Below are 27040 nucleotides of genomic sequence, written 5' to 3'. Positions count from 1 at the left end.
TTTTAATGAATATACATACCAGAGTGGTATCAATTTTCTCTCAGCTGGAAAGTAAATCAACATATTTTCCAAAATGTTAAATTGTTACTAAGTCTCTGAAGCCTTTGTTCTGAAATCTGACCTTTGATTTGCAACAAAGTCAAAGTAAAATGGTGTTGAAGAAGTCAAAACAGCAAGCTGGCTCCGAAGGTGAAAAAATACTCCTTACCAGCAGCTGTAAAGCTCAGTAATTAGCACATTATGTGTTGTTGTTTAGTCCATGTAGAAGCTCAAGTGTTGTCACGTCTAGAAAACTCTGTAAAACTACAATGAGCCAAATTTACACTGCGGTTTTTGTACTGGTTAAAGAAACGCATTAATTAGTGAACTTTAGACACAGACAGGACCAGGCCAGCACATTCCTCCAGTTTCCAGCTAAGCTAAGCTAACTAGCCGCTTCCAGTTATGCTTTTTTCCATCAATATCTTTACTTATTTTAAAAGCAACCACTTATTCATTCGCTTGATTCTTTGTTAAATCCAGATCGTTCACATAGGTCATAAAGTAAAATGTTGTGAATTGGCACTATATAAACTAGAAAAACACTCAGAGAGCGCAGTACTCCACAAAGGCTGTTCATTCCCCCATATGGCACTGTCAGAAATGCAACATTTTATTAAATGCAGCATTTATTTGTTAGTTATTGATGATCGGAAATCACAGCAACCTAGAATGTGGCCGTTTAATATAGATGTACCCGCAAACAAAATGACCTTACGCTGAGCTCAGGTGTGTGTTCTGCATGTGTATGTTATGTACGGATACCAAATTGTGTGACCTAAATATGAAGCGGGCAGCAGGAATTGATGGGACTCGGAAACACCCCCACAATTTAATCAATTGTTCCTTGTATCATTTCCGATGGATAAGTCCGCACCTGTTCATGTGAACAGGTGAGTAGTGTTCACTTGTTGTCATAGTTACATTGACGCGTGCCACTATCACACAGTGGTACAGAAATCTTTAACAAATCCATGGATCCAGACTATAAGCTGCATCACTGCCAAAATCTAATCACTTGGTCCTTGTGTTATCTCTGACCTTCCCTGAAAATTTCATCTAAATCCGTTAGTCTGTTTTTTGAGCAATGTTGCTAACAGACAGACTGACAAACATACACCGATTGTCACATAACTCCGCCACGTTCCTTGACAGAGTAATAAATGGAAGTGAATTGAAAGGGTTGCCAGACCTCTTCAGTTTTTTTGGTGTTGTATCGGTTGTAATTTTTCTATTACGAAAGGGTTGATCTGTGTGTTTTTCCAGAGCAAAGCCAATCAGCTTTTTGGCATTTCGAAAACTGAGACAGTTATGTTGTTTTTAATGAATATTCACTTTAGTGTGGTATCAATCTTCTCTCAGCAGGAAAATGAATAACCATATTTTCCAACTATTTTTAAAGACCCTGAAGACTGTGCTCTGAAATCTGACCTCTGATGTGTAACAAACTCATATTTTCACAATAACGCAGTGCCAAATTATCCAAATCCCTTCTCCAGTTTTCAATTAAAACAAGTCTGACTCTCATTCTCCGGCTTTGTTTGTTGGCTTTAAAGCATGTGGGCTGCGATAACATCCTGGGTTCTGATGCTAAAGAGGATCGATGCCGTGTGTGTGGAGGAGATGGCAGCACCTGTGAGGCCACCGAGGGACTCTTCAACGATTCCCTGCCCAGAGGAGGTGCGTAGCTCCAGACCTGCTGCTTCAGGTCACCTCAGGTTTCTGTTAGAAATCTACTGACATACTACAGAGCAGCGATAGTGTGTTTTGGTCTGATGGCCACATGTGACAAACTTAAACTCTCCGGAGATGACTGCGAGGAAACTCATCGTCCTTTTTGGCAAAGAGGCTTTTGTCTGACAGCCAGCACATCCCTGAAGCCAGAAAGATAATCTCTCATGGAAGTGTGTCTTTTTTTTGGCCTTTGTCACCCACCGACGGAGCATATGTTTTTAGCTATTTAGAATTATGTTGTCAGAGTATAGATCAAAACATAATATTTTTCAAATTAATTACATCATGGGGTGTAGAAATCAGGAGTAGAGATAGGGACCTGGTGTTGGCTGTTGCCTGAGGTTGTCTATAGAGAGCAGGAGAGAGAGAGAAAACATATTTCTCCTTCTATGGTATGGCTGGTAAACCATCTAAAAATACTGTGTGTGTGTGACTGTAAAAAAAAAAAAAGGAGAGGGTTGTTTTGTCCTCATGCAGGTTTGCTTTGTCCTTTTTGGGTGATTTGGAATTGATTCTATATGTACTCCCACCCAACTTTATGTCTTCTTTGTTGTAAAATATGTCACATAGAAATGAATGCTGGGGGCCTTGAGTGGGAGAAATACGACTGTAATGATGCCTGTCTTTTTTTTTCCAGGCTACATGGAGGTGGTTCAAATCCCAAAAGGATCGGTTCACATTGAGATTAAAGAAATTGCCATGTCAAAGAATTACATTGGTAAGTGGCAGTCTTAGAATTATTATATGAAATAAGACTTTTTTGAGCCTTATTTTTTATTAATCATGGTGATGGGACTTTGGTCCAGACTGGAATATATTAACAGCTACAGGATGCATCGATGTAAAATTCCACATCGGAGCATCACAATGAGGTTGATGTTTGTGGTTTGAACCCTCTGACCTCAGAACCCGCTTTTAATTAGATTGCAAATTGAACTTTGGCGCAGACATTCATGAACTCCTGAGAATGACTGACTCCACTTTGGTTCATGACCAAATACTTGCAAAGACAAGAGGTGTAGAAACTCCGGGCGGGCACGAGATGGTGTGAACATTTACAAGTACAGCCTCAGAAGTGGCCTTTTCAGACCTTTCTGATAGATAACGGATGGATGGAAATGCCATATGGCGAATTGTATATGCGAGAAGACACTTATTGAGTTTAAAAAAACACAGTCAACACTATGGCAGAGTATTTCCACTTTGTAACAGATGTGTACTGATGATACTGTCTCAATAACACTGTTTCAGACTTTTAGGGTTTTGTACATAAACACTGAAGAAATCAGTCCTGTGTGTGCAGGATGGGATTTTTTCTTTATAGTCAGTTTGCAGTTTAAACGTGAATTACTTCGATATTCCAAATTCCCAAAGTAGCTTTACAGTGTGTGAACAGCGTCTTAGGTCAGCTGGTGTGCTCGAGCAGCAGTGAGTGTGGAAAACTGAGTTGAGAAAGTGGCAGAGACTTGACAGGTCTACACATTCTCGAGGAAACACTGGTGTAGAGATAAATCTAAGCCATTTTATAAGGCAGAAAGGGATTATTTTTGTGGAAAAACCTTTTAAATATGTAACTTCGATGCCCAAAGATAAATTTTAAAATGTTAAATCAGTTTAATTCAGTTCAATTTTAGACATATGTCATTTCATGGCACTTTACATAGTAAGGTGAGAATCTTAAAAATTGTACAGAGAAGTGCAACAAATCTTCCTCCAGACTCCCTTTGAGCACACACTGGCAACAGTGGGAGGAATCCCTTTTACAAGGAGGAAACATCAGGCAGAAGCAGGATGACCAACAACCAGAAGGACTTTAAAGACTCCTCCAACCATCTGGACCGATGGGTAACCATCTAACTATTTGGATTTTTAGCCATTTTGTAAGCCTCATCTGTTTCTCATTTAAAACAAAGATTACTACTTGGATTTTAAAAAAAACAACACAAAAAACAGCTGAAAAAACAGGTCAAAAATATTTTTGCCAGTCTGCACACCAAACACTTTGTCATCCACATGGTTAAAGGATTCTCTAAAGTTTCTGAAAAAAAAAACCATTCAGCACAGAACCTTCTGGGTTTTTTAAAATTCTTTTTAAGAAGCCAGTGGTTAGCTATGTGACCTGCATAAGGAGCAAAACTGAGCCTTTTTGTCTAAGTACAGTTTCACAGATTCACCCGTGTTGCTGCAAACCCTTGTTTCACATTCGATCCATCAATCACTGTAGGCCCTGTAATTCGCTGCAATGCGATGAATTGGCAGTTCGCGGCTGTTTCACATTATCTGTTCTCCTCGGTGTCGACCACATTTCCAGGGATTTCCTTGTGACTTTGTCAAGAAAGAATTAGAGGATGCCATCATTTAATCTCCTGTTGCCTAATGTGAGGCCATAAAACAAGCTTGTGACAAAGAAATTGGAATTTTTGCACATATGATGGCTGCTTTGGCACCACACTCATCCGCTTTCATTCCAGACTAAACAAAAACTATTTGCAACACTGGCAATGTCACAATCAAAACAATCAGACAACCGGATTCAATTAACGTGGTTCTGTGTCTTTTCATTAACAAGAGAAGGACATGTGACAGCGTGTTGAATTTATAGCGGATGGTGTTGATGGAGGGCTTAAGTTACACTTTGAAGCAGAGAGCTGCATCAGATTTATAGGGCCGTGGTGACAGCTGCCTGGTCCACTAGGATTACGGGGGATATGATGTCTATATATCAAAGTTTAAAGAGTGCAATTTCAGCTATTGTGTTGGACTTGATTTTCCTGTCCAAGCAATTTGTAACTTTGTTATGAGTTTCATCTGTGACCTCGGTGATAATGATAATATTTTTCTTATGTAGCATTGTCTAGGTCTCTGCTATTTAGGTCAGCAAAGTTTGCATTTTTTAATGTTTTATTAAGACTACGTGAGACAATATAAATCCAGAGGCTGTGAAGACTTGTGTAAACTGTTCAGAAATCACAATGCCCACAATCAGTGCCAGATGTGCCGAAAAATAATTCACTGAGATCGTGATACGTTAAAGAGCAGTACACTATTGTTCATGTTATCTAAATGCTGCAGAGAGGAGTCTGCAGAGGCAGAGAGTCAGAATAGCCAATGATTGGATTGTTTCTCCTCAATTTGGCCCCATTTCAAGAGAAAGTGGATATATTCAGATGTGTTGTGCTTGGAGACCGGCTTTTGTTTTGACAACCAGACAGAGTGGTATTCATGAGGTTCGTCCAGGCTTTCACCTGAGCTGTGTTTTCTTTCTCTTCCTAAATTAGACGTACATACGTGTCGGCGCACGTGCACGTCCTCTTTGGCAGTGTGTGTGTTTCTGCTGAGTCTGTCAGGGTGGAAGGTTGTCAGTGACATCAGGGAGGCTGAAGATGATGGTGAAGGAGACGGACACTGGCAGTGACATCACACCGAGTGATTGTCTCCAGCTACCGTTCCTGTCCGCTTTTGATTGCAGCTTTCTGAAAGTAATTCTCATTTCAGCGTTGAAATCCGAGGGGGATGATTATTACATCAACGGAGCATGGACCATCGACTGGCCCAGAAAGTTTGACATCGCAGGGACGGCCTTCCACTACAGGCGACCCTCGGATGAACCGGAGTCTTTAGAGGCACTGGGGGCCACCACTGAAAACCTGTTTGTCATGGTAATGTAGCAGCTCTTTTCCTTTGTATGTGCACTAGAAACACAGTTTGAGTTAAATTTTTATGTTCTTTTTCATCACCATTGCAGTGATGCAAAGTGAGTGGACAATACCATGAAAATATAACTACATACACATAAATCACATACACAAGAACCGAAATAGTGCAGATTGAGAAAAAAGCATCGTCTCTGCAGTGTTCACATTATCACTGTGCCATACATACAAAACCGGCTCAGAATTCCTCAGTGACTTGATGCTCTGTGGAGTTTTCTTTTAAACAAGCAAAAGTTATGGTTGCATTCACTATTACTCACAAAAATGCATTGTGGAAACCCTAAGCTCCTATAAAGTGTCCTAAATCCAGCATTGTTTACATTCATGTTTATTGGTTCACAGCTCTCATCTTCCTTACATTTGTTGCTGCATTGCAAACCATTTTTTAATCATCTTCCATGCTGCTCTGGTGTTTTAGAACCACTTAAATAGAGATTTTTGGATATGTTGCTGAGCCCGTTTTAGTGTGAAAGATCTGATTTGGTCTGGATGTGCAGGAAAGAAACACTTTGGAAATATAACACAGATGCCATATTTCTTTTTTCTTGGGCCTTACTTTCACTACATTTGGTCTCTGATTCATCATGATCGCATCATGTGACTGTTTTTGGTAGACAAAGACACTAAATACCAGTGGCTAATTCAATATAGTATGTTACAGATGTCATACCACTATATTATATTGTATGAAAGAGAGAGATTCGCTATGTTCCAGTGTGTCAAATGCAGTATGCTAGTATGCCTTTAAAGACTGCAAGCCTTTTTAACCATTCTGACTCACAATCCTCTGCACAGCTGAGGATAGAACACACTGTGTAACAGCATTAAGACAAAGTAACATGTCCAAGCAGTTTGCATACTGCATGTAACAGTATGTACTCTGTAAGAGCAGCTGCAGTTTGCACTGAAAGTAAGAAGAAATAGTATGTGATCTAAAAAGCAGGGACAGATAATGAATTAGACTGCAGGCACTGCTGACCTGGTTGTTGATGTCAACAGCAGCTGCTGTGCAGTTAATGAATTCTTTGGTCTTGCCTTTCATCATTGCTGTGCTACCTTTGTGTTATTTTCGACAAACCAACTTTCTGCTTCATATTTATGCATGTCATGTGATATGGGCCACGAATCCTTCTGCATGGAGTTTGCATGTGCTCCCTGTGCATGCGTGGGTTTTCTCCAGGTACTCCGGCTTCCTCCCACAGTCCAAGAACTAATGAGGTTAACTGATGATTCTAAATTGTCCGTAGGTGTGAATGTGAGTGTGATTATTTGTCTCTATATGTAGCCCTATGATAGACTGGTGACCTGTCCAGGGTGTCCACTGCCTTCACCCTACATCAGCTGGGATAGACTGCAGCCCCCCCGACCCTAATGAGGATTAAGTGGTGTATAGAGAATGGATAGATGTAATATGCTTTTTCAAGTGTGTCTCAAAAAGTGCTGAGATGCTTTAAAATGCTTTTCAAAATGGGAATTGATGCTTATATAGCCTCACTTAACTGGGTAAGACCATTGGCAGTCAGATGCATACAAATCTGTGTTTATCCTCATGTGTGCATCAAAAGTAGGTCAAAAACTAAAGGTCAAAAACTCCACGTTTCTGTCAGTGCTAGCTCGGAGAATTTTAACCCCTTTACACCTATTGTTGCAAATTCGCAACGTACCACTTTGATTCAAACTGCTGCTGAGATAGCGTATCCATTCCCCCATTGCCAATTTGTGCATATTTAATACGTACCTCGGAACCTTTTGACAGCTCTGGTTTCTAGTAGGACCGGTCGGAATGGGACCTAATTATTATATATCTGTTGTTATTATTATATACTTATGTATCTATGTTCTATGTTAGATAGATAAATTAATAATTTCCACTTATTTTCACATCAGCTGGAAAACAAAAACACACAAGAAAATGTTTTTTGTTTGTAAGTAAATTCAGGCGTCAAGGGGTTAAGCTCTGTTGTTGAGCATTTCTTTCTGTATACATCCTTCAAAAGTAGACTTGATTTATCTCCTTGAAGATGACCTCTGTCCACGGTCAGTGGAAAACTGTGAAACTATAGGGGGACCTGCTCATAAATGTGACAGTAATCGTGGCTAAAAGCATCACTGGGCACTGTTAATTTTTCATGCGCACTGACTCATCTCTAACTTTCTATGAAAGAATCAGTAGCTGCTTATCTTTTAGCACTCCAAATAGAATCTGTGCAGACACTGACATCTGCCACACCTAAAGATCTCCTCTTACTTTGCAGCTCTGTGTTCATATCTTTTTTGAATGTACTGTTAATACTCTTGCTGTGTCTCAGTCCACAACATCTGGGTGTTAACCTCAGCTGACCCTCAGCCTGTGGTTTGGGGTTAAAAGCTATTCAGATGTGGAGGGTGAAAACACTGCTATGTTGCATGATTTGGAGAACGACTACATTACTGTATGGTAGTTTGCTCATGGATATTATCTGCCAGCTACATGTCAGTGTGAATGCACACTTTATTTTAAATGGGTTTTATGTTTCCCCGCATGTTTCTGAGCTGATGTGAGGCTGCTGAGCATTTTCTTGTCGTAGTACTCAGCGGTTTCTGCCCCGACATAAACGCTGAAAATACCAGACCACACAGCACCACTGGAATAGACAAGCAACCGGCCACTCGACCACTGGCCATTTCTTTGTGGCTTCTGAAGCCCGACTTCCTCAGTCTCTCCTTGCATCCAGCAGACTGATATAAAACCCACAGAACCTCACTAATATGGACTGTTCTGGTCTCGTTTGAGTGATCTGACCTGATTCTGTATCCCTCCTCAGGTCTAAGGAGCTTTGTAAAACCTTTCAGGTCAATGTTTTGGCCACAACGTTGCTGTTTTGGTTCACTCTTGGTGCTCTCATCAGCTGGATTCAGCAAAAAAGAGATTAAAACTCTGTTTGCTACCTACCCAGCTAACAGCAGGGTTAGACATGACACAGTGGAGCACTTAGAAGCTAAAGAGACATTTTTTTCCTTCAGGAGCTGATGGAGACCAAATAAGGCGAGTGATTATTGCAGTTAAATTAATGCTAATGCTGCTCCCTGTCTGCTTGATGTCTAAATAGTCTACTTCTTACTAACACAATCAAAACACAAGCCATTAAGCTCATCATACATCAGCTGCTTGTTGGGCTGCTCCTCAAGTGGTCCGAATAAACAGTGAGTAGAAATTTAACAACATGAATCAACTTTTGTCCGCTGCAGGTCCTGCTGCAGGAGCAGAACCTCGGAATACGCTACAAGTTCAACGTGCCCATCCAGCGCACAGGCAGCGGTGACAACGAGGTGGGCTTCTCCTGGCACCACCTGCCCTGGTCTGAATGCTCAGCTACCTGCGCTGGAGGTGAGTCAACAGCTCAAACCGCCACTGGACCTTTCCCCTCCACTCTTCTCTTCTAGTCTTCTGCCACTGCTACTAGTTTGGACTTTTTTTGTACTTCTTAAATGTTTATGCGCTGTATTTTCTGTGATTTATTTCTTCTTAATTACACCACAATTTCTCTCTTTTCATCTGTCAGCCTGGTGGAAAAAATCAGGACCAGTAAAACTTTTTTACATATTAACCCTCTGAACTCGAAGCAGTTTCTGGGTGTTTTTTTCTCACATTTTTACTCATTGTGGACTCATTTTTCACTGCTATATAAAGTTTTGCACCTTAATGCCAAAGTGAAAATGTTATAAATTATGAAAGAAGAGTAAAGCAACTGTTGATTTTTTTTTTTTTTTGAGTTTAGGGTCACCCAGACAATTTCATGTTTTCCATGAAAACTCACACTTTTATTCATGTGCTAACATAATTGCACAAGGGTTTTCAAATCATCAATGAGCCTTTCAACACCATTAGCTAACACAATGTAGCATTGGAACACAGGAGTGATGGTCGCTGGAAATGTTCCTCTGTTCTCCTATGTAGATATTCCATTAAAAATCAGCCGTTTCCAGCTAGAATAGTCATTTACCACATTGACAATGTCTAGACTGTATTTCTGATTCATTTAATTTCATCTTCATTCGAAAAAATGCCTTCCTTTTAAAAATAAGGACATCTCTGAGTGACCTCAAACTTTTGAACAGCTGGGTATTTACAAAGAAAGTACAAAATTAAAAAACAAACAGAAAACACCCCGTTCTGCCAAAGGACTTCCTGAATTTTTGTTATGTCACTGTTGGTCACAGCTGAGTCACTCATATCTTTATGGTTGCACAGGAGAGCACAGCATTTAATTTTTCACTGATTAGAGCAAACTGAAGTGATTTTGATGAAATATCACAATTTTAAGCTTAGATTTGATTTTGCAGTTAAAACGGCACATCACAATGAGTAGTTCAAAGCAATCAGAAAGTTGAACATTTTATTTTTTTTAGCTACTGGCTCTGATAATTGGTATCATTTTTGCACTTTCAAACCCAGCAGCAGGTTTTGAGGTTCAGATTTAATAGATTCAAATGAACTTGTAAATGAATTCTAACACTCCACATATTATTATTCAGCATATATTTACATAGAATACATCTTTATTAAGTACTGCCATTTCTGCCATTATTTCCAGTTTATTTCTTTACAGACAACATCACTGTCTCTGTGTCGACCTTCTGCTGAGCTCAAGCGACCAGTTGCCTTTTGAAAAAGAGAACTCAAAGCATTTTGGTGTTGAATACCGTAACATACTGGGGGTGTTTAAATTCCTTTTGAATATTTCTAACCTTTTTAAACATTTAATTCTTTATATCTTGTGTGTGTGTGTGTCATTCTGTAAATCTTCCCCAACCAATATTTCCACAAATGCTGAGGAGCAGAGTGCGGAAACCCAGGATCATAATTTGAGCCGGGTTTCCAGAATCATTCCTTTATAGCTGGAGATTCAGCCCTCTAATAAATTCAGCATGTATATTTTCCATATTTTAACCAAAGTAATGAATATGGTGTAGGTTCTGTGAATGGGCTGCTCTGCATAGCTTCTGGTTTACCAGCGCTGCACAGAGACGCGGCCACTCTTCCAGAGCGCTTGTCCTGCAAAGTCAAACATTCAGAATCTGAAACCGCAGTGAAATGTTGACCGTGGCCTCAAGAATGACTAAACCAAACCTTTTAGCCCAAAAGCAATGGGTTTCATGTAACAATAAATAGTGTTTCTTCCCAGTTGTCAAGCGTGGCCTGGACGGGTTTGTAATATTTTGTAAAAGCATGACTGAATAAGCATGTGGGTTTCTCCGAGGAAGGATTTCCAAGTCCAGAGCAGGAGTTTGAAGCTATTCCTTAGATGGGGAAGCACACTTGGCCTTCCAGCATCATAAACATGCCTTTGCATTGCTGATCCAAATGATCTAATTTGTGCCTACCGTGCGTCTCTGGCCGTGCGGAGCTTTAAATCAGTAAAATGTTATTTAATCGTGCACACATTCGATTGAGCAAGCTCAGCTAATCATGAAGTGTTGTTTAATATATCACTACAGTAATAAAATCTATGAAAAACACCTTTTGACAGCCTTACAACTGAAACTCTTTTACCCCATGCTTTGCACTGTTCCTCTAAACTGTATTTCACTGCGAGCACAGATGGGTAGATTTTCTATACTTCACACATACACACACATCCATATCTCATTACATCTGCCAGACAAGTCTGCCGTGGGATATGTCCCAGGAGGGTCCAAACAGACCCTTTTCTTAGTTGGTACAGTACAGACCCACACACATGCACGCACACATACACAGTGGGAGGTGTGACACCGATACGGTAGCCCTCACTCTCTCTGGTAGCAGCCAAAGTAAAGAGCTCTCCGCTCTGTAAAAGTGATTTGCCAACATATCCTGCAAAGAATCAGGAATTTACATGTCTGGATTTACTACAGACTGAAAACGATACCATCTCCGCTCAAACACAGCACTCGACACGCCCCCTGCTCGCCCTGATTCCGTGTTCCTGAAGGGTTTTAATATGCAAGATCAGCTGAGCTCTGTGCCGCCTTATTGATCAGCCTTTCCCCTCCCTGCAGGCGCTCAGAAACAGGAGGTGGTGTGCAAGAGGCTGGACGACAACTCGGTGGTGCAGAACAGCTACTGCGACCCAGACGGCAAACCTCCAGAGAACCAGAGAGACTGCAACACTGAGCCGTGTCCCCCGGAGTACGTAACGCCGAGGCTTGATTTATTTTCAGCTGATTGCTTTTGCAAAATCTGTAAAATGTCAGGCATTAGAATAATGACTCGCACGTTTATAGGGCCCAAGGTGAAGGTGGCGTCTCCACATTGCTTGTTTTGTCTCACCAACAGTCAATTTACAATGATATAAAACAGAAAAAAAATTGCAGTCCCTCACATTTTAGAACCTTGAAGCAGAGAATATTTGACTTTTTGCTTGATAAATGATTAACTTTATGACTCATTGTTTCACAGCTAGGTCCTGCTCTCCAACTAGCCTGCTTAGTTTTGTACTTTTGTCTAAGAAAAATGAGAGTGAAGGTGTCAAAAATGCTTCTTGAACCCTTTTAGGGAGTATTTATTAATTCTAAAAGGCAGTAAATTATACTTTTGCTAGTGGAAACAAGTTCTAACCTAAATGCTGACATATTGCCACCTCAAAGTCAAGTCGCTGTTATTTAAGTAGTACATTTAAAGCAACAGATGTCGAGCCAAAGTGCCTTCCAGAAGAGAAACAAAACTGACGTTTATAAATTGACCTATTTTAAATATTAAGGAAAAGACCCCAAAAATATTATATAGAGAAAACCAGCAAATCTGATGATTCCTCTTGAGCGAGGACTTGACGATACTGGGAAGGAGGAACCCACTTTAAATGGGAAGAAATCTTTGGCAGAGCCGGGTTCAGTGAGGACAGACATCTGCCTCAACTGGTTGGGGGGAGAGTAGAGAAAAAAGTACAGCAGAGAGAAAAAGATTTAAAAAAAGAGCATAACCACAGTGCTGTGTTGATGAGGACAGGCTGATGTGACCAAAGCTGATAGGCTAACGGTTGGTTATTTACACATCAAATACAGAGCAACATTTGAATTGATGTGGAACTGTGTTCTGGCCAATTTAATTTTGAATTTAGGTGTATTTTCTTCTTTTTAAAGTTATTTTTTGGCCTTATTAGATAAGTATAGTTGAGAGGCAGCCAGGAAAGTAGGGAGAAGACATACACTAAACAGCCATGAGTTGTAATCAAACCCAGGCCACTGCCTCAGGGTCTATAGCCTCTGTTCATGGATCACCTGCTCAGCCAGTTGAGCTATCTGAGTGCCCAATATTTGCTTCCTTTTAGCTCTGTTTTTGGTCTCTACTAACTCCTGAACTGGTAAATGCTGCAGTGTGCTCACTAGGTAGTTGCTAACTGTGCCTGCTGTTACTACAGCAATACTGGCACAGGGCAAATGTCCACAGCATTAGTGTAGGACATCCTGAGATCCAACCAACTGTGCATGTATGGAATAGAGTCCACCAAGTGCACTCTTTTAGCCTAGAACAGTAGTTATATGACAACAACTCTGCATCCACAGTGTCCACAGATGTCCGTGTGCTCGTCCTTAATTCACAAGGTTTAACAGTGACCTCCTGTCACCTCCCAGTAACACCGGGAACAAATCTCAATTGGCAGCTAGCTGGTGAACACACTGGATAGTGTAGCAGCTCATCTGTTGGTAGAGCATAAAAATAGAACTAAAAAGAGATAAATATACACTCTTAATTCATCTGGTGGCCAGGATACCACTCTAAATCTTCTTTGGAAGATTAATTATATCCTCCCCGCAGACTTAAAAGTACTACCATTGTAATGAATGTGGTGTCTGCAGCTTTCCATTTGCACATTCAGTATCATCAAGACTTAAAGGGTTCTTTCAGAGCTATTTTTGCTAATAACAGTTAAAAAAAAAATGCTGCTGAGCGCAGGCAGAATGAACAAAAACTGCAAGCGAGTAGACCTAAAGCTGAAACCGGCTAAAAGGCTCTCCAGAGCTGAGGAGAATTGCATCAGCTGATGTCTCTCTGTAGGTTTGTCTCTGTGAGCGACACCCATAGCATTACACACAGACATTTGATCTGCTGTTAATATAAAATATGTAGTATAGCAGCATAAGTTAATACTTTCAAAAGAAAAACCCTCCGTAAAAATGAGACTGACTCATGATATTAATTCACCTTCAATGAGCCCGAGTTGTAAAATGTGTTTGGAAGAAAATAATAAAACGGCAGTGATTTATAACTTCATATGTTAACTATTTTCAGTGTTTGCTTCACGCCAAAAATAAGAGCTCCGAAAATGGCCACCTGTGTTTGATTGTTTTGGCTTCTTCGCCGATCCTCGAGGGGTAATATACACGTATACAGGTGGAATATGAACTTGTGTTTGGTGGCCAAATGTCCGTAAACCCTTCGCTTCAGCTGGAAGCACCGCCAGACTCGCTTCAATCACGTCTGGAAAAAGTGGGATTAAATGCATCAGGTTAATTAGTTTCAGACTGTCTTGACAATTAATTGTGCCTGAGAGCGGGTGCCGGTGTCTGTCAGCTGGGTTTCAGTCAAAAAAAAAAACTGATAGCACTGTAAATCTACTGTATCGGTGGTAATTTGTTTTCACATGTTAAGACTACAGATTGGGTTATTTATTTTCACATCTGCATTCAGTGCACACAGACTCATTAGTACTTGAAGGATACGGCAGTGCATGTGTGTACTAAGTCACAGTGCACACATGGTATTTGTGTCTGTTCAGAAGGCAAACACCTCTTCTGCAGCGTCAGGAGAGGCCAACTAAAGCAGGTCATGTAAACACGATTGTTTTAGAATCGCCAGGCTTTTATGGGCTCGGGTAATGAAAGCTCACACAGATGTTTAACACGTCGTTAATGCTGTATACATTCTTTCACATGATGTAATATCTCACAGCCTGGATGTGTTTGGAGGGCTGTTGTCTGTGCAGTTTTATGATATTCATTCTGAAGGCTTTCTCGATGTCACAACCTCGGTGGCCTGGCATGGCACTGGACACTAAAATACACTCATCTGCACATCCTCTCTGCTTTGTGTAAACACAGCTTGCCGTTCACCTAAAAAGTCCTTGAATTTTTTTTTACACGACAGCTGAGTCACTAATGGCTTCTTAGTTTTTTGCGGACTCCGGTGCAAATGGTTTATTTTGGGCAAATATTTGAACGAGACATGCAGAATTAAGTGAATGTGATCAAAAAATGTAGCAATTTTAAGCTTTGATTGGATTCATTTTGCCAGTGGATCCACATGTCAGAGGAGTAGTTAAAAAGCAGGCAGAAAGTTGAAAATCCTGTCTGTTTTGACACTTTTTGGGTTTGATAAATGGTGCAAGTTTGGCAAATTTTAAAAAGAAAACATGCCTTTCAAACTCTCCAGTGGAGAGTCTGGGGTTCAGAGAATTAATTTCCCAAACAACACTGTGCTGGTCGATCCTCAGGGGACTGAATTTGTTGACATGGAGCAGAGTGCTCACTTGGTTTGACGCTCATAGATACTGGTTTCTCTTTTCATGTCATGAGCACACACTTTTTTCTATGATCAAAGGTTTTAAGATTAATTAAATGCCATAAATTAGGAACTGTCTGATCGGAGAAGAAGAAAGGAGATAATGAACTTAAATAGAGAATCAACGCCATCTTCCATCCATCCATTATTTATACATTGCTTAATCCTCATTGGAGTCGTGGGAGGGGGGCTGGAGTCTATCCCAGCTGACTTAGGGTCACCACCAGTCTATCACAGGGCTACACATAGAGACAAACAAACACACTTACATTCACACCTACAGACAATTTAGAGTTACCAATTAACCTCAACAACTTTTTGGACTGCCTTCCTTTGCTCTTTTGGTAGTCTGACCATGATAAAGTGACCTAAATGTACAGTACCAATGCCCTGTTTGTAAGGAGTTAATCTCAGGGAGTGTAGCACAAATGGTACACAGAGAAACAACATTCAGAAATCACAGGAACGTTCTCCAACTGAGCTGTGGGTGTCGTTTCATCTCTCCTCCAGGTGGTTTATTGGCGACTGGTCAGAATGTGGGAAGACGTGTGATGGCGGTATAAGGACGAGGACAGTCCTGTGCATCAGGAAGATCGGCCCTGCTGAGGAGGAGACGCTGGAGGACACCCACTGTCTGACTCACCGGCCCATCGAAAGAGAGTCCTGCAACAACCAGTCCTGCCCGCCAAAGTGGGTCACTCTGGACTGGTCTGAGGTAAAACGAGACTCCTAAACTGTTTCTTCTCGCCCCCTTTGCTGTCGAGATCTTCCGCTCACACCTTCTCCTCCCTCCTCAGTGCACGCCGAAATGTGGTCCCGGCTTCAAACACCGCATCGCCTTGTGTAAGAGCAGCGACCTGACCAAGACCTTCCCTCCCGCCCACTGCCCGAGCAACAACAAACCTCCAGTCCGAATCCGCTGCAGTTTAGGACGCTGCCCTCCTCCTCGCTGGATCCCTGGAGAATGGGGACAGGTGGGACTGCGCCTCCTTCATATGATCAAGAACACAATCGCTCTTTGTGAATCCTCGAAACCCCAAACAGTCACATTTTCCTGAATGTGGGCTCATTTTTCACTGTAATATAAAGTCCTGCACCTCTGTGGAAACAGAACTAGAAAGAACTAGAACTAGGTCAAACTAGAAAGAACTCAAAATGTCTTCTGTGGTGTATGACAAAGTTCAGAATACCAGAAATGTTTTTAAAAAAACAAGTTAAAATGGTTTAATACATTATTTTGCAATTTTTTTTAAAAAGCACTGGAAAAAATAAGCAGTGTTTTTGCAAATGCCAAAAAATGTTCTGAAAACTGAAAAAATAAGGACTTCGAATGTGATAGCTCAAATATTTCACTTCCTTTCACTTCACTTTGCAAATCAGCTCTAGAAAGACTTTTCACCATGCTGAATGAATCTTCCAACAACTTGTTCCTCTGTATACCTGAGCAATGCTGCCTTTATTTTATTGATCCAGTATGTTATAATTCCCTGCAATTTCACTTGTAGTCATAGTCTGCAGTTCAACTGAAAAATCTCAAGGAACTTTTGTCCCATGAGTGTTGGTTACTAGTGGAGTAACTATGGTTTCACAGTGATGACATGGAAAGTAGAATGTTTGTTATATTTATCCAGTCTGGTGAAGGCATTTACGTTGATTTGCAGTCATATTCTGGCCAACTGGTGAATTTAGGTACTTTATTTTAGCACTGTTGTAGGTCTCTAGGGCTGCACAGTGGCTTGGGAGTTAGCACCATCTCCCTGCAGCTAGAAGATCCACGGTTTACATCTGTTCTCCTGGATCTTTCTACATGGAGTTTACATTTTCTCCCTGTACATGTGTGGGTTTTCTCTGGGTACTCTGGCTTAATCACACAGTCAAAAAACATGCTGAGGTTAATTGGTTACTCTAAACTGCCCATTGGTGTCAATGTGAGTGTGATTGTTGGTCTGTATATGTAGCCCTGTGACAGACTGGAGACTTGTCCAGGGCATCCCCTGCCTTCACCCTAAGCCACCTGGGATAGACTCCAGCCCCTCACGACCCTGATGAGGCTTAAGCAGTGTAAAGATAATGGATGGACGGATGGATGTTGGTCTCTATCAACTCCTGAGCTGCTAAATGCTCCATTATGTTCACCAGCTTGAGCACACAGACAGCTGCAGACACCAATGTTACTTCAATGAAATATGATTTTAAGCAGAGATCCATTTTTTTAGTCTCTGCGGTTTCTGACCTGATTGTAGTGTAATTTGGAGGATTGTTTAAAAAAAAAAACGAAACCCACTTTTCAAACCTGCTGGTGGGTTTTGGTGTTCAGAGGGTTAACTTCCAAAGCAGCATTGGTTAATCCTTTAAAAGGATAGCTTGAATGTTTAAAAGACAAAACACGCACAGATAGATCCCATGTGTAGGTGAATGGTTAGTGTAATTTACACCTGGATGACATGCGGAGGAGGTTCCAAACAGACCTGAGGTTGTGTTTGTGTTTGTGTGTCCAAGAGCTGCGGCATGCCTGGAGTGTGTGATTGGTGGCAGGAATATCCTCCCAGCTGTTTGAAGTTTATCTCTGCGTCAGAGCATGCCTCTCTGTCACTTCCAGGAACGGGGTTTTGAGGAAGACAGAGGATTCTTAGACTCACCCCGTCGTATCTTAGTGCGCTCAAAGAAAGCTGCTGAGCACTTTACAACACAGCTGACTCATGTTGAGGAGACGACGCCAAAAAGTCGTGCGTCAGAGATGGCTGTATCTGCAAAAAGTATGGCTTGTTATTTTGGAGCCTTTGTTGATAATTCAGTGTAAAATTTTAAACAGTGGGCTCTAATGTTTAGAAGGTGGCCGCGTGAGTCGCTCGTGCTCTGGCGGAGCTTACATCATGGCTTTAGCTGTGTTGTTCAGGTCAGAGGTCAAGAGTCGGGCTGTCTGGGTCGCAGTTTTCCTCTTATCGGCCACATGTGCTCACAAACGCCAGTGATGCACTTTTACGATTCAGTCAATGCTAAGAACAGCCATAAAGAAAACTGATAACCTCAGTGTGGTCCGTCAGAGGAGGTTAATACCTCGTCGAGTAACAGTTGGAATTTGCTCTTACACAGCGATTTCTGATCCGCTGCAGCAGTGTGTGTGCGTCCGTCTCCACCTCTTCTGCTTTCCTGGCTGTAATTACAAGCTTCGCCCTCGCCGCTCCAGTCCCGGCCCTCCAAGCACCAGAAAGGGGAGATTGTTGCCAGCTACTGAGCGCCTGGTCTCGCAGGCCAAAAGGTCACTGGTTCAAATCCCGCTTAAGTTGCGCCATTGACGTACACCATCTGTCATGGCCGGCAGCGGGCCCTAATAAAGACGGTCTAATTGGGAAGGGATGACATGCAGGCTCGCTGATCTGAGGCAGCCAGAGAGGATCACTGAAGGTGACGGAAAGGGGGGGTAGTCGAGTTCATATCACACACACACACACACGCACACACATGGTGATGGCTGACAGGTGTGTTATTCCTCAGTGTTTCCCATTCATTACAGAGACAGTTTGTTTCAGGCTCGTGTTTTGCCGAAGGTGAGTTGGCACCTATCGGCCGTTATTGCTTTTTATTGGTCTTTTCTTCTGCAAAGGAGTTTAATGGCCGCCCATAGGACCAATCTCAGCATTTATTACAACTGGCACACTGATAGGAGTTAGTCAAAGACAGGCGGGAGCACATTTTGGGTTCGCAAAAGCAAACTTTTCACGTGTCAACAAACATTTACGTCTTTGTTTGATTCTTGTCCACTTTAGAAAGTCACGCTAATACGGACCACATGCTAAAGGAGGTATCTTAAGGTTGCTGTAATTACGACTTTATGACATTTGCTGTTCCAGTGTTTGGAGATACAATACAAACAAATTCTAAATAAGAATGCAGCACAACCCCTGTAGATGTTTATACTTATTGTATATTTTTTTTGAAGAAAAAGTGGATTAAAGAAAGTATCAATCAACAACAACCTGAAAGTACTGAAAAGGCACCCACTCATTTGACATAAAAAAGTGAATGTTACTGTTGTGTCATAATGCAACTTCGTCACCAAATGCACACGCTCTAAATATTGAGGGGGATACATCCGCCGTGTCCTTTCCAAAATCTACATCTTCATTTTTTGACTTAATTTTCTTTATCCTAGGTTTTGTGCCCTCTTTGTTTTTGTTTCTTTGCCACATACCTGTTCACAGCAGAGTCAATCATACCTTCGCAGTTTGATTGAGAAGTGCAATTTTTTTTTTTCAGAATCTGGTTAGTGTAAACATTTTATTTTTGACAAATTTTTAAATCAAACATTTATCAGAATAAGGCATTTTTTATGAAATATTGCAATTTTAAACTTGGTTAATTATCTTTGATTAAACAGCATTTCACATATGATTAGTTGTCTTATTTTTAGTCCAAATGTCTCATCCCACTTGATTTAGGATAAATTAACTTAACAAGTGACTTTTCAGCAAGATGGAGGGACTTTCTTTAAGACAATCCATCTTAAATATCTTGTTAAGTCAAACAATCTTGAAATTATCTTGTTTTAACCCTCGAGGCCTGTGGGTCAAACTGACCTGATTTAAATTTAAAAAATGTGAAAATATATATATATATATTTTCACAATGAAAGCTTCCACATTTTCAAATTTTTTGGGGAAATTTTTGAACATTTTTTGATGGAAGAAAAAGAAATGCTTAAAAAAATTGTTTCTTTAAGAACATTCAGAAAAAAAAATCTGATTTTTACCCGAATGTTCTTAAAGAAAATCTTAGAACTTTAATGATATATATGAAATCACTTTAGATATTTTTAGGATTTTTTGGAAAATTTTTATTCATTTTTAGAAATTTTTTACAATTTTTTGATTTATTTTTATTTGTAAAAATTTTATTTCTTGCCAAATTTGCAGATTAAATAAAAATAAAACTGTTAAGGGAAATTTAAGGAATTTTCTTCCAGAAGATTTTGCAAATTTTTATAAATTTGGGGAATTTTTTGCTGAATTTTTGGATTTTTTTTCAGACAAGGCAACAATATTTTTTAGTGACAGCAGGAGGGTTAAGACACCTAATCTTGACAATCCTGGTAAAATAGAGCTTAAAATAAGTTTTCCCAACTAATTTTAAGATCTCAATATTCTAAATATCATATCTTATTTCAAGGTAAAAGTTCTTTGAAATAAGTTTTTTTTTTCCTTGTTTTGAGAAGGGCATTTTTTCCAGTGTAATCGGACAATTCCTTCTGTTTTAACAGTTTCTGGCTGATAAATAGTGCATTTTTAAAGGTAGCATGCCTTTCAAACACATTTAAGTAACTCAGAAGGTTAAGATGCTCTTTGAACATGAATTGAATTGTTTATTTGAAGCTGGGAAGCAGACAGTGACAAGCAAGATCAGATCTGAGGAAGGTGACTGCTTGCCGTTTCTGTGCGCTGATTATCGTTTGATTGGATCAAGCCTTGCGATGTATGTGCAGGATTTGCTTACGGGATGACTGAGTGTGTGTCTGGGTACGCTCAGGGTCATAGGGGAAACATGGTCCTCGTTTACGTGACATTTCAGTTTGGTTGAACTTTTCCTCTGTATTCTGTTGCAGTGTTCAGCTCAGTGTGGCCTTGGCCAGCAGATGAGGACGGTGCAGTGTTTGTCGTACACCGGACAGCCTTCTAATGAGTGTGCAGAGTCCCTCCGACCCACCACCATGCAGCAGTGTGAGAGCAAGTGTGACGCCACCCCCATCTCCAACGGCGACGGTAAGACGAAGCGTCTGCCATCACACTTTAGTGGTGCTGGCTCACCTCAACTGTGTGACGGATTGTCTGCTTGCAGTTTTCATCACAGCTGAGGAGAAAATTTGTGGCCACCAGACGGTGTGCAGTTCCACTGAATGCACAGGCAGATGGTTTTATGTGAACACATACTGTGCTGTTTGTGCACACAAAGGCCCAATTGAAAAGGTTATAAACTGTCTCTATCTTCATCTTCACTGTTCTGCTATGACCTAAACACACTTGGATGACACACTCCTCTACACTAATCAGCTCCATTAATCTTTCCAGTGAGGTTGGCTCCTGGTCAAAGCGAAACAGCTCAGCCCTCCATATACACTTACACATGATGGATGGCTATTCAGATGCATAGAGAAGGGCCTTTCGATTAGCCTGAATGGAAAACGTGAGCAGCGTTTACAGGCTGGCTAATGGGATTAGCTGCAGGCTAATTGTTCCTTTACGGACAGCAGCGAAGCATTGTCTCGTTTCATTTGGCTCTGCAGAGGCAGGGGCCAAAGCCTAATAAGGGAAGACACTCTGATCGTGATAAGGCATTTAGAGCGCTGCCTGTCAGGCATCCAGCACACAGTTTGTGTGTGTGTGAGTGTGGATCGTAGGGATGGCAGTCAGCCCAGTTAGAGAATGAGGCCAGGATCTGTCTCAGTCTTAGCCTCTGCGTCCAAGTATAGCTGCAGAGCTTCATTCTGTTCAGGCCTGAGGGAGATGCATTGGTCCTCGTGCAGCAGGTTAGCCCCAGTTTGTGCAGCAATAGCAATTTTCCTACAAATACACCAGGTCGTGTAACAGCTTACTTTTATCCTGAAGATATTTTCTGAATCCTTAAAGACTACTCTAACCATCGGAGTAGAAAAACACTCCATTTCTTGCACAATACAAAAGATTTCAACCTATTTCCCAAGTTCAAAACTGTGTTCCCTAAACAAGACTTGAAAGATATTTTGCTTTGAATTTGAAACAAAAGCAAGATATCTGCGCTTTATATTGTGTTAACATGAAAAATTGAAAAGAAACATCAATATATACAGCACACACACACAAAACCACAAAAAATGGCATGCATAGGGGTCTGTATATTGTCAGTATACAGCATGTGTGAAATTACAAGCTTATTCTGTCTCAGTGGATGATCCCAGACATACACTGAACAGAGAAACTAATGATAACTCAACACACATCCCAATAAAACTCATGTGTACTGAAGAAATCAGTGCTATAGCAAGACGAGTAAAACAGGATCTCAGTCATCATTCCTCAGTGGATTTACATTTAATTGATTTACAGAAAGGAAATTCTCAAAAGCTTTCGTCTGAAATGACAGACTGATTCGTGTTTTTCCTCCCACTGCTGCAAAGGTGTTGCTTAAAGGGAGTCTTTAGATTCCCTGGGTTTGTCTGCATCATATAATATTAAAAAATCCTGACCTTACCAAGTGAGATGAGAGGAGTTATGTTCTGAATTGGTGCTATTTAAATATAACTGAAGTGGACTGAGTTGAATTTGAGAGCAACACAAGCTAGGGTTATGAGCAGGTCACCTCTTCATGAATAAAAGATTTTAACCAGCCCCTTTCTGTCTCTGCAGAATGCAAAGATGTCAACAAAGTGGCCTACTGCCCGCTGGTGCTGAAGTTCAAGTTCTGCAGCCGAGCGTACTTCAGACAGATGTGCTGCAAGACTTGTCAGGGGCACTGACCCTCGGAGCAACAGAGAAGCTCGGACACAAAGGCAAAAAGGATGGAGGGAAACGGCACTGAGAGGGAGAAGAAGAAAACAGCGTGCCAACCCATCTCTGGACCAGTGGGAGAAAGATAGAAGGATCAGCGCTGCAGAAAGAGGGGGAGAGAAGTAAGGATTTTCCTGTTGATCACACCGGTCCTCCTGCCCTCCATCATGGTGGAATCCAAACCACTGCTCAGCACGCAACGCTGACAAACACTTTTTTTTTTTTTTTTAAGTTTTCACTTCTGTGAAGTGGAAGATTATTTGTTGGTGATGTTATTTTTATTATAATAATAATTATTGATATCATTGTTAGTCTTCCTCCGTGTTTAATGAATCCAAAGTGCTGGACACATCGCTCACAGAGGATGTACCCGGAGATTAGAGGAGGGGGACGGGAGGCTCCAGCTCCTGTCTGTGGGACGACTGTGATGGTGCTATTGGCAGGCAGACTTTTGGCTTCGGTGCACTTTTTCGTGTAAATACTTTTGCCAATTGTACCGCTCAAAAACGACAGAGAAAGCCCATCAGTGTACTGTATATTTATTGTACAATTCCAAACAGAGCTGAGATTTTGTCCTCTGTCATGTTTTCGTCAGATAGTAGCCTACTGTCATGGAAGGGAATGTAATGTGATTGAATTCATATTCAACGTGCTGGAATGAGAATATTACATACTGTAACATACGTTAAACCCTTATATACTGTAAGGATTTGTATATTATTAATATATATGTTAATCCAGGACCAGAAACTACCACACGGTTAGAGGATTTTTAATTTTTCTTTCCCCAGACTGGTGCCTTCAGTCACGTAAAAGTTCCCCTAGTGTCAATCATTAGTCCACAATATGCTGTCAGACGGTGCCTGGGCCATGTGAAACACTGTTACCAAGATGGCCTTTACTAAACATCCAGTTGAGGAGTTTTCAGTTCATTATTGAAGGATTCATCTTGAAGGAGCATTTTCTATGAAGCAGCCTGTTCATTGGAGTCACAGTGCAGTCACTATTTCTCACTCTTCTCTGTCAAGAGTTGCTCAGATTTTTTTGTATTTTAGCTGCAAGAGTGGAAGGAACAGTTCAACATTTTGGGAAATGTCCCCATTTGCCTTCTTGTCAAGAATTAGATGTGGAGATTACGAGTTGAATGGGAGAGTAGAGTCAGGAGAGGATTAGCTTAGCTTAGCATAAAGACTGGAGATGGAGGGAAACTGCTAGCAGGGCTCTGTCTGAAGGTAATAAGATTCAACTCACCAGCAGCTCCTCTAAAGCTCATTAAATTATATATTTCTACAAAATCAGAGATTAAAAAGAGAGGTTTAAAGATTTAAACGCACTAATAACCGCGCCACCATTCAAATCCATTTTAGAACAAAGGAAATAAGTCTGGCATCATCAAACAAATGTGAATTATTCAAAAGTCGTTCAATTCATTTTCAATTACCAGCAATGTGATAGGTCTCAGTAGTATTCCACTTGTATCAAACCTGCCTAGTATTAGATAAATGGTTTAAATTGGCTCAGCTTAAGCAAGGCCAGGTGGAAATCTGTTGGAACGGTTGGGGAGGCGACCTATTCTGCTAAATCAAGACTGAGCTGTCAGGTTGTTTTAGTTCCAAGGCTGGTAAGCAATGATAGCTTTGTAACATTTTTGCCGATTCTGTCTTCCGTTCAGCACTGAGGTTTCGTAGCAGTTAGCAGACAACTGGTTTTGTTTCCAACTTCTTCTCCTCTGTTTATCACTGTCATGTAGCTTAAGCCACCACCTTCTGATGACACCATGCAGTCCAGTTTATTCACTCCAAAGCAGTTAAAAAAACCGAGCCGTACTCCCATTCTGTTTTTTTTTTTTTTGGGCACATTTCAAACGTTTGTGTTAAATGACATGGAAGCATGAGTAATGACAGTGATAATACAGCCACTAGTTTCATCTGAAGACTTAATGTTTCATTGCAGCTTAAAGGAGGTGATGTCCTGAGCCTGGACTCTCTGTTGATTATCTGACTCGAGGACTTCACTGTGTCTGGCTAATAGATGTATTGAAGAGATCTGATACCAAGTTTAAAGTATCGGACAGCCATTCATTGGGCACATACAACCATTGATGCAAGCATTGATACAAGCATTTGCAGGACTAGAGTCTCCAGCTGAGTCAATAGAGAGCACGTGTCCAAGACTTGTACCTTTCGAGCTAGTTGAATTGTTGTTTGCGCTCTAAAATAATTTAAATATATTTCTTACTAGACTTTTTAAAACTTACTGGACCAAATGGACAAATTCTGATTACAAAAAGAGTCATTTTGGGGGGAGTTGTGATGCTCAGAAAAATGTGTGCTTTGTTTCAAAGCTGCTACTTATCAGTCCTGTTCAGCCACTCCTTTATTCCTAGTATGTTTTTCCTTAGAAATAGTCCAATGCACAACCTCCTTCCAAAACATAGATTTGTTTTATTGGATTAAATTCATAAGATTACAGTAGTTAATAATTATTGGGTTTTAAAGTTGCTGCCACTGTTTACTGTAGGCTAACATCTCTTTTACAGACATTAGATTAGTCACAGGAAGGTAAAAAAGCATATCTCCCAAAATGTTGAGCTGTTCCTGCTGAATACACACCACACATCCGGGCTTCACACACCCTCCCTCAGATAAAGTTACCCTCTCGTCCTCTTTCCCTTCCCTCCCATCATCTTCACTGAAAAGAACAAAAACCGCAAACTCAATGGTGCTTCCCCTCCTCTTGTATTGTAATTTTTTTTAAATTTTATTTCCATGGAGTACTGTGTTTACCTCTTCTTTTCCTCCCGCTGTGCTCCGAGGGTTACGGCCTTCCCAGGCTTCTGGTGCTATCAAGTGGGTGCTTTCATTCAAACCCTCGCCAGTGTGCTTAAAAGTGAGGCTGGATCCAAACAATATGAAATAATATACGTGTCAATATCTCCGTTGGTAAAAATGCTGGTCATGTCATTGTTTTTGTTTGTATCTGTTTATACCTCACACTGGGAATTTGCATTGTTAACCTTGTATTGTTGTTTGTGCGACCAACAAAATAGACACTCGCCCGGTCGTCGCTGATCCCTTCCTGCTAGGGCTGTGAAAGGGAACACCTATGAAATGTCTCCATCGCACACCTGTTGTGGAGAGAAACCTGAGAGACAGTGTAGGAGTGTGAGAGGATCTCATCGAAGCTGTTAACAATGAAATTTTGCTGCTGCTACTTTTTTGTAGCCACCTTCAGTATGACAGATTTTATTGGTTAAAGGGGCAGAGCGGACAATGGACGCCATGAAGCGTTTCAAATTCAAAGTGCTTGGACTGACTCGTCCGCTGGCCGTGGGATAAAGGAGCCTCCAGAAAAAGAGAAGTGAACTCAATCAAACTGGTACTCATTGCTGTGAACTTGGATGTTTGAATGTCACATTGCTTATACCTGTACCTAAAGTGCAAGAGAAAATGAGAGGCATCATGTGATTAGTATATTTTATATTCAGTATTAATGTTGGTACACTGTTACTAATTTTTTTTTTCAAATGTAAATTATATAATTTATTGCGTTGTCTCACTTGTACATTTATTTCACTGCATGCAAACTGAAATTTAGCATAGTGAAAAAAAATGCAGTGATGCAGCCCTTCACCAACATTTTTTTAAAAAGTAGATACAATAAAAAGAGCAGCTTTTAAAGAGACTCCGTATCAGTGGATTCATTCTTCTTCAGCGATACAGATATTCCTGTGAGAACGTACACCGAAAATCCCACGGTGCCAGCGTGGATGCCCCGTTCTCACAGGCTCGAGGAGATTTATACTCTTGTCCTTTCATTCAACTCTTGGAAAGCACCCACAACATAAGAGTAGCTACTGGCATCACACCAGGATACCCGTTACTACCATCCATTCACTCAGTTTAGGGTGACCGAATCGGAGAAGGAGCTTTTGTTCCAATCGAACTCCAGCAGCATCATCATCTAAAGCTTGAGCAGAATGTTACTGAGCAGCCTCAAACATCTTCCTGAACCATCCCAGAGACTCTTGCCATGGTCTTCTTACTCTCCTTCCACTCATCCTGACCCCAAGTGTCTGGATTCGCTCTCTGGGAGCTGTGAGATTTCCACTCTCCCTGATAATTAATTCCAAATAAACAGTAACCAGCCCACTTGGCTGGGAAACACCGCCGTCTCCTTCTAATCCACAGTGTCCAATTACAGCGGGAGACGGATGGCTTGTTTGGTCTAATGTAACCAGTTTAGAATACCTGTACGTCTGGCTCAGCTTCTGCAGGGGTCTGTGATTACATTAGTCCTAACCTGCAGAGCTCAGGGCGACAGGCTGGGAGGAAAAAGAAGGAGAAGCCGAGGGATCTTGTATCTACAGGTGACCTCAAGGTCCTGATGTAGCTGCTTTACACGAAACATTTATATGGACACACATTAGGGATGCAACTAATTAGTATTTTTTATTTGATTACTTTCTCGACTAAGCAAATAATTGTCTGGTCTATAAAATGCAAGATCAATGTTTC

The 27040-nt window shown here is 41.0% G+C and overlaps 1 protein-coding gene across 1 annotated transcript in view; it reads left to right on the top strand.

Annotated features, from left to right (window-relative positions):
• Nucleotides 1-26207, top strand: part of adamts6 (ADAM metallopeptidase with thrombospondin type 1 motif, 6) — an 84303-nt gene extending 58096 nt beyond the window's left edge. The window contains 9 exon segments of the mRNA XM_022198339.2: nucleotides 1596-1719; nucleotides 2411-2491; nucleotides 5269-5432; nucleotides 8715-8853; nucleotides 11508-11637; nucleotides 15517-15721; nucleotides 15804-15980; nucleotides 20606-20762; nucleotides 22383-26207. Of these exon segments, the coding sequence (XP_022054031.2) occupies nucleotides 1596-1719; nucleotides 2411-2491; nucleotides 5269-5432; nucleotides 8715-8853; nucleotides 11508-11637; nucleotides 15517-15721; nucleotides 15804-15980; nucleotides 20606-20762; nucleotides 22383-22492 (1287 nt within the window). The 3' untranslated portion in view covers nucleotides 22493-26207.
• The last annotated feature ends 833 nt before the right edge of the window (nucleotides 26208-27040 follow it).

This window comes from Acanthochromis polyacanthus, chromosome 18 (genome assembly GCF_021347895.1).
Source record: "Acanthochromis polyacanthus isolate Apoly-LR-REF ecotype Palm Island chromosome 18, KAUST_Apoly_ChrSc, whole genome shotgun sequence".
NCBI classification, from domain to species: domain Eukaryota; kingdom Metazoa; phylum Chordata; class Actinopteri; family Pomacentridae; genus Acanthochromis; species Acanthochromis polyacanthus.
Note: the sequence above shows the minus strand (reverse complement) of the source record. Positions and strands in the feature narration are given on the sequence as shown.